Below are 8,288 nucleotides of genomic sequence, written 5' to 3'. Positions count from 1 at the left end.
GTTGATGAGTCAACCCACAACTCAACCTGTTTATTTTAATCCGTGTCGAATCATTTAAACTTAAACCCGCCTATACCCTAATTCATTTAATTTGCATTACATAACTGTATCATGACTCATTTTAACAACCCTATCAGTAGCCGTTGATCAAGGTAGCACCTTCAATTGAAGGTGTTTGGATATTGCCAGATAATCAACCGAACATTGCCGGACTAATCACTGCTTAGCCATTGACTAGCCATTGCGAGGTTTAAAAACTCGGGCGCCTGAACCGCCTAGCAGTAATATTATGAAGAGAGGAAAAAAAAAAGACAATCATTTCACTATTGCTTCATTCATTTATATATATATCAGTAAATTATAACAGAAAACTAAGCTATAACTAATCATTTCCGATGAGCTTCGACATCCGACATCAACTTCGGTGGCTTGCTCTTCTTTTGCGTATATTTGGCATACGAATACCATACCCCTCCGGCCGTGTTGATTACCAATCCGGTCACATTCAAACCGTGTACCTTCACGCCGCCCAGCAAGATAAATCCGAGGGTCTGAACATCAAAGAAATAGACTTCAAGCTTATGCAGTTACGAAATCAAACCACTCGAAAAATAATGAATGATACACGGAACGTACCGTTGAACCGACACCTTTGAGGACTCCGACAATGGTCGTTGTTAGAGCAGAATTGACTATAGTACATAAGAACATGGTGTAATTGAGAACAATTCCCATCACCAGTGAAAGAAAAAGTATCGCCAAAAATGATAAAGAATTACTCTGCAATTTTTGAAATGGTTTTCGAGTTAGAAGTCGCTTCCGCATATCAAATCAAACAACGGAACATATTAACTCTTCATATTTATAATATCTAAGGATCACCAAGGGGTTTTAGAGCCTAGGCGCAGAGCCCAAGTGCGCACCTGAGCGACACAAGGCACACTAAGGAAAAATAATATATCAACTATTAACATTTCTAAAATGCAATAAATAGTCGAGTACTAAATTATATCCAATTATCCGTAATCTTAATCATAGATTTTAGCATGAAATTAATTTCAAATTAACTTTTTCATCATCGTAATTCATAATAGATTCTAAATCTAAAGACAAAAGTTCAACGAAATACTCAAATTCTTCTTCAAGGTTCTCAATCTCATCCTCTTCGTCTTCAAGTTACTCATCTACAAAGTCAGATTAATCTTCCTCTTCATCTCTAAGGAGTTTAGGAGTTTTTTTCTCAAACACTAGAAGATGGCGTTTTAGCTAGGGCTGTAAATGAGCCGACTCGATAAAAGCTCGAGTGTGTTCGGCTCGATTTATAAATGAGCCGAGCTTGAGCACAGCAAAACTCGGCTCGAAAGCTCGAGAACAGGCTCGATTACAGGGTCATGAACAAGCTCGATTATAATGTTCATGAATATGCTCACGAGCAAGCTTGGTTTGATTATTTTTTTAATAATTTTATTTCTAAAGTGGGGAAATGTAAAACGTAGTTTTGTAGGTTTCAAAACTATGTAGTTTTATGTTAAAGAAATTTCAAATGAACATACTTAAATGAACATAATTATTCAGCTGTTCGCGAGCGAAATTCATGAACAGAATTAGCAAGTTGCTCGCGAGCAAAGCTCGTGCACAAGCTTGCAAGAAGCTCACACAGAGGATGTTGAACTCGAGCACCAGCCGAGCTCGTCAATTTTCTAACGAGCAGAGCATGAGCAGGCCAAAGTTCGGCTTGACTCGGCTCGATTACAACCCTAGTTTTAGCCTTGAAGTAGATGCATTCATGATATTTTTTAGTATGATAAGCATTTTCTTCAACGGTAGATGATATAGATAAGGAAGGGTTGAAATTGAAACTACCACTTTGTAACTAGGAACCCTAAAAAAAACTGTCTCGGTTATAAATTGGGAATAGGCACGCCTCCAGCAAGTCGCTAGGTTCACAAAGGCGCACGCCTCTTAAACAGAGATGACCTTTTTGCTACGGCATGTCTAGATCCTAGCGCTTTTTGTGCCTCAGGCGCACATTAGATAACAATGTAGACTAGAACCCTATGAATGCAGGAAAGTTCAAATTAATGAAGGGTTTGAGATTCTAACCTTCGCATATAGTAATGACAAAGAATTCGGAAATTCTCCGGTAGATATAATAAGAAATGCCAAAAACGGAACAGATAAAAAGCTGTTGTAGAACATTATTTCGATTGAAGAGAGTCCATCCTCTGCACCAGATTTCTCAACCAGCACAAGGTACATTGTCTACATTTTTAAAGCAGCAGCAAAATTAGCATAAAAAGACACTATGGAGTTCGTATCCACCGAAATTAACGACTTATTAATTAACCTGGAAAAATACAGAAATAAGGGCCATGCTGTATCCAAATAGATCAAAGGAAAAATCTCCAAGTGCAGCTATAAGAACTCCAGCAGCAGTTAATAATACTGAAAGAGTCACCTGATACAAGGAAGAAACATATTATTAGTTTAAAGGTGTCAGATATTAAGATATATGATTGGACCTTTAACTATCAGCTTGAGCTTTTAGCTAAAACGGTTCCATGACATGGTATCAGAGCCAGTGGTCTAAGGTTCGATTCCTGGCAGCCCCATTTGTTGAGTTATGCCTGTGTTTGTGCGCGCTTCAAGCCCAGTGGGCATTCGCGTGTGGGGTGTGTCAGATATTAATATGAGTGGACCTTTAACTATAAGCTCGAGCTTTTAGTTCAATTGGTTCCATGACATGGTATTAGAGCCAGTGTGATCAAGTGGTCCAGGGTTCGATTCCTGGCAGCCCCATTTGTTGAGTTATTTGCAGGACATGGTAATTTGGGCCTGCGTTGTGCACGCTTCAAGCCCAGTGGGCATTTGCGTGTGGGGGTGTGTCAGATATTAAGATATATGATTGGGCCTTAACTATCAACTTGAGCTTTTAGCTAAAACGGTTCCATGACAAAAGGCTTAATACATCAGTTGCCCCTGATCTTGTCCCAAAAGCCTATCTGGCCCCTGAACTTGCTTAAAGTGACATAATTAACTCCCTAAATCTGTAAAAAAGGCCCTAAAGGTCTAAAAGATAGAAAGTTAATTTGTTTTGAAGATTTAGAATCATGAATTAGACTTTTATTTTTAAAATTTTGATTGTTTCACAGATTTGGACAAACTGAAATTTATATCACTTCAAACAAGTTCAGGGGGCTGATAGATCACTCTAAGCAAGTTCAGGGGGGCCTTGATGTATTAAGCCTAGTTTAAATGAGAATATAATACTCAAGATAAGTACTCTTTAACATGTTTCATCAAGGATTTAATGATAGAGAATATGGTAGTACGCATAAAGGGTAATATGGGAACTAAGAGACAGGTGATTTGTTGTGTTCAAGCTTATTGATAAAATTCTATTTCCCTATTTGTTGTGTGTGCTGTTTTCGGTTTCTATTGTTCCAGATCTTTGTTGGTTTTACACATTGAGCTCCTGGTCTTTATTTTCACACATTGAGCACTTCATCTGCGTCATTCACAAACTTATACTAAAGCTCCTAATCTTTATTCCCTTGATCATTTGAAAACCTATGCATTGAATCCTTAAATACCCTAAGTACCCAAGCCCTTTAATCAAGGGCTCAATGCGTAAAAATAAAAATCTACCATTGAGCTACCGAAGAACAATGGGAGAACAGATCTCATAGAGTTCAATTCCCATTCTCACCTCATGACCAATATGAGCTCGAAGTTTCTGATAGAGATCTTGCAACTGATTTGGGCCCTGCAACTGATGTGGGCCTTTTAGCTCAACCAGCCCAAAGACCAAAGGAGCTGATAGTTTATACACGCAAGAAGAAGATTACATAGGGGCAGAATGGGTTTTGTTACTGTAAGTTTGTTATGCATAGGGGTGAGGTGGCACAGTTAGTTATTCTCTCTGTTAGCTGGCAGGTCTAGAATGTTTAGTTAGAAGGTTACGTTTTGATGGAGTGGCAGGCTGTTTTTGTGTATCCTTCTGCAATGATTTGCAGGGCTCTGCTTTAGGGTAGAGAGGGAAGTTATTTCCTGTGGAGGCTTAGCCTACTTCTTTGTAACCTTTCTATCTTATCGGATTAATAATACGAATCAACCTTCCCCTTCAATTTGCAAGTTTGTGATCTCTGTTCTGTATTTCTTTAATCTGGGTTTCTATCAGTTTCCTTCTTAACTCTCGAAGAACTTCGTAGTGTCTTTTTTCCATGCCTTATTTCAAAGGGAACGTCAAAGTGGCTCTATGTCATTATATTCTATCGATATCCCAATTCCATTCAAGGGTTCAACTAGTGAAAATTAAAGATCATGAACTCTCAATGTCTAAAAACAACAAAGATTAATGCCTCCGGATGCTTTGATCCTAGTTTTAAAGCTCTATTTAACATACGTTGCAATGGAAACAAAAACTGAAATGACCAGGATATGGTTACACGGACTTCAAACGGAAACAGGCACGAAATGCTACTGAATAGGCATTTCAGTGCAACATAGCTATTAACATATGATATAACAGAAGTAGAACATTTTATCTGCACAAACAGACTGCAAAAAACGTATAATTGCAAAATGATTTGACACAATGGCAGCACAAACCTGAGCTGTAGGTTTTCCTTTTCCTGAAAAGAAGCCAGCAACAAGTACAGCAAGCGGGGTAAGTCTCTTAATTGCAATATACATAGGAATATTAACCCCCTTTAAACTTGCCAAAGCAAATGCCACATTAGCATTGTAAAAGAGTGAAACTGGGAGAAGTCTCTTTGACGTTTGCATATCTACTCCCTTGGCTTTTGTATATCCCATTTGCCGGCCAACGTGTATAAGCAAAGCAGTTGCCAATTGCTAAAACAACCAAACACAGAATATAAATTTATGCCGCAAAGGAACTAGAACCAAATCAAATGCTAATGTTTTCGGGACATTGATATGTTTGTGGTAAAAATCCTAACTATTTCCTATTTTGTGTTTCTTTTGAAAATATTTCCGAAGTTGTGGCATTTTTTGTCCAAAATGACTGTGCAACAGGTGGAGGAATGCATTCACCAATGGCTCAATTTCAAATCTCATCCGCCTAACCTATGGCTCAATTTCAAATCTCATACACCTATGTAATAGGCGGTTAGGCGGATTAGATTTGAAATTGAGCCATTGGTGAATGCATACATAGGTGGATGAGATTTGAAATCCGGTGGAGGCCAAAATCGCTTCCACCAAATTCTTTTTATTTTCTAATATTTAAAATATAAATTTACAAGGCAATGTATAATAATAAACCTTGTGATTTTACACATTCGCAAAAACGTCCCCATAGTTTAAATTAAAAGTTTGCAAACACGAGTCTCAAGGTTCTTCCATTTACAAAGACATAACTTTTCACTAAAACCATCAAAATTTGCCTATCTGGCAAACATTCAAAACAAGAAAAGAAGTAAATATACTGACTCAAATTTCTATTGGTTACTAACGGTTTTATAAAAAATTTCTAAATTTTCAAGTCAAGGAAACTCCAGACCGGCGTTTGCAAAATTTTAAAACACATGTGCAAATGCATGAAACTACAAGGTTTATTTTTGTAATTATCTCTATTTTATAACTAAAGTTATCATTTCATCACTTATCAAATACTCTTTTACTGCTCTATCTAATGTTTGATTTATAGCATTTACCATCATGAAGTATGCTTTCTATAACTAGTCTTTTTGTTAAGTCCTGTCATTTATTTATATAGGGTATGTCATCACTAAGAGGGCGAGCCTTGGCGCAACCGTAAACGTTGTTATCGTGTGACCAAGAGGTCACGGGTTCGAGTCTTAGGAGCGGCCTCTTGCCAAATAAATTGGTAGGGGAAGGGTTGCTCCCAGTACACCCTTGTGGTGGGACCCCTCCCCGGACCCTCGCTCAGCGGGGACAGGTAGTGCACCAGGCCGCCCTTTTATGTCATGACTAACTTGTGTTTAGATGAAGGAGCAGTACGCTAATTATACAAAGGGCCAAAACTTCAATTGCCCCCTTAACATTCAAAAGTTCCAAATGATCCTTATTCTTGTCTAATTGCATTCAATAACCACCTATTTCTGGATAGAATTTGTTGGATGCTGAAAACGAGAGAAGTGAAAGTTCACCGGAAAGTTGAAAAGTTCAAGTTGAAGCTTTGGGGTTATTTAATGCAATTGGGCAAGAATATGGGTTTATTGAATGAAATTAGACAAGAATAGAGGGCTATTGAATTCAATTGGACAAGAATATAGTGTTATTGAATGCAATTGAACAAGAACAGAGGTCATTTGGAACTTTTAAAAGTTGAGGGCGCACTTGAAGTTTTGGGACAATAACGGGGTGGCAACAGATATATTAAACCTACAGTCGCAAGTTGCAAGTTGCTCAGAGCCTCAGACAACCAAACAGAGAATACAAAATTTTATGCAAAAAAGTAACTAGAATCAAATCAAATTAAATGCTAATGAATTCTGAAACAAACCTGCAGAGTGAGAAGTGTCATTGACTGAGAATACTGCATAAGAATTGCCTTATTAATAAAAACCATCGCCATTGAAGCAATCCCATAAGATACTGCCGAAATTAAACTACAATTCCATATCATCAACGAGTTAAAATCAACACATCCAGAAGATACACAACAATTAAACATCAAATCAAATCAATTGAAAATAAACGAAATCACCTCAACAAAGAACCACTCTCAATATCCATCCGATTCTCCATCGCCGATTATAGATATCAATTTCAATCAAGAAATCAATCTCTTCCCAGCGTAATCTCACTCTCGCAGCCCAGTAAAATCACATCATCAGGAAAACCTAATCAATTTCCCGATAACCACATCAAAATCGAAACCCGGACTCAATTACAATTACATTTTCTGTTCGGATCAAGAGATCTGAAGTAGAGAGTGGACTTCCGCTTCGAGATCGGGGAAAACTGATAAAATATGTGTATATATATAATGGAGAATTGGAGAAACAGCTGGCAAGAGCATGGAAGGGGGGAAAAGCCATTGATAGAGGGAAGAAGTGATTGGATTTGCTGTTGAATTTTTTTGATGGGCAGATAGAGACTTGTGTGTGCGATAATGGTTAGTTCAAAATCTAAGGATTAATCAGACTAAAATGGGAACGGTCGTACGATATTAAAACTTAACCACGTGATTAATAGTACTAAAAGACGATTAAACCTGTGAAATTACGGTAAATTACGATTATGCAATTGGCGGTAAAAGTAGTTGTTTAAATTACATTTATAGTCACTCAAGATTCGAGTCTTTTCAAGCGTGGGTACCGTAATTTCATTTTATTTGTTTAATTTTCATTTTTAAGTGAGAAAAGTACAAAAATAAATCATATATTATTTGTAAAAAAATACTTTGATTTAAAAGTTTTAGGAATATGTACTTATAAAATAGGGATCTATGCTTAGTAAAATTTTCAATTAAAAATTCTATGAATCAATTTTTCGATCAAATTATATTTGTGTTTTAATTAATTTGTAAAGTTAGACTTCGTATTTTTTAGGCTTAATAGATATCCAGTCCTTTAAACTTGTAACTTTTTTTCATCTGGTCTCCTCAATTTAGGGGACAACCTCTCAACCCCCTTAACTCTCTAAAAACATCACATACAGCCCCTTACACGGATCAATATTTTGAAATTTTAAATAACAACAAAACTACATTTTTATCCTATTTTATAATGATTAAATATACATTTTTCCTATTTTACGTTTTTTATTCCATTTTACATAATTTTAATCTCTCCACTATATAATAAATTTATTGACTTTTTATATAATTAGAGAAATTTAATTTATTGGCATAGATTTTATTTTTCATTAAGAAAATGAATAAAAAATATCTCAACAAATTAAAAAAAAAATTAGGAGTATCTATATAAAATTATAAATGTATTTTTTTTTATCTCTAATAAACTTCATAGATAAAATGAAAAAAAATACAGTAAACTTTCATAAATTTAATACTCAATAAATTAATAACCTCTTTAAAATAATAATTTATTCTGGTCCCGACTTGGACCAGTTCAATAAATTAATACTCGATAAATTAATATCTCTATAAATTAATAAAATTTCATGCTTCCAACATTATTAATTTATAGAGGTTTTACTGTATATACAATTTTGAAAAGTCAAGATTCATAATAATATTTAATATTACCTGGAAAGCATCCCACATCTTCAGGGAAGGTAATCGAGTGGCGGACTGTCTTGCAAGCATTGGACAATCATCAGGGGCTAAATTG

General features: G+C 36.0%; 1 protein-coding gene across 1 annotated transcript; it reads right to left on the bottom strand.

Annotated features, from left to right (window-relative positions):
* Positions 1-249: 249 nt before the first annotated feature.
* LOC136203561 (UDP-galactose/UDP-glucose transporter 7) lies at positions 250-7,057 on the bottom strand. Its single transcript, XM_065994749.1, has 7 exons — positions 6,698-7,057; positions 6,494-6,599; positions 4,612-4,857; positions 2,348-2,458; positions 2,104-2,262; positions 637-780; positions 250-551 (listed from the first exon to the last, which is right to left on the bottom strand). The coding sequence occupies exons 1-7, from the start codon at positions 6,736-6,738 to the stop codon at positions 387-389; spliced, it is 972 nt and encodes a 323-aa protein (XP_065850821.1). The 5' UTR covers positions 6,739-7,057; the 3' UTR covers positions 250-386.
* Positions 7,058-8,288: the final 1,231 nt, after the last annotated feature.

Source organism: Euphorbia lathyris, chromosome 8, assembly GCF_963576675.1.
Source record: "Euphorbia lathyris chromosome 8, ddEupLath1.1, whole genome shotgun sequence".
In the NCBI taxonomy this organism is placed as follows: domain Eukaryota; kingdom Viridiplantae; phylum Streptophyta; class Magnoliopsida; order Malpighiales; family Euphorbiaceae; genus Euphorbia; species Euphorbia lathyris.
The sequence above is the reverse complement of the archived record's forward strand: the minus strand, read 5'-3'. Positions and strand labels throughout refer to the sequence as shown.

Excerpts from the sequence above, each read along its gene's own strand:
- LOC136203561 (XM_065994749.1), bottom strand. The coding sequence starts at position 6,738 with ATGGAGAATCGGATGGATATTGAGAGTGGTTCTTTGTTGAG. Across the intron at positions 4,858-6,493 it reads TGACACTTCTCACTCTGCAG|CAATTGGCAACTGCTTTGCT; the intron begins GTTTGTTTCAGA and ends TGGTTGTTTTAG. Across the intron at positions 2,459-4,611 it reads AAGGAAAACCTACAGCTCAG|GTGACTCTTTCAGTATTATT; the intron begins GTTTGTGCTGCC and ends TCCTTGTATCAG.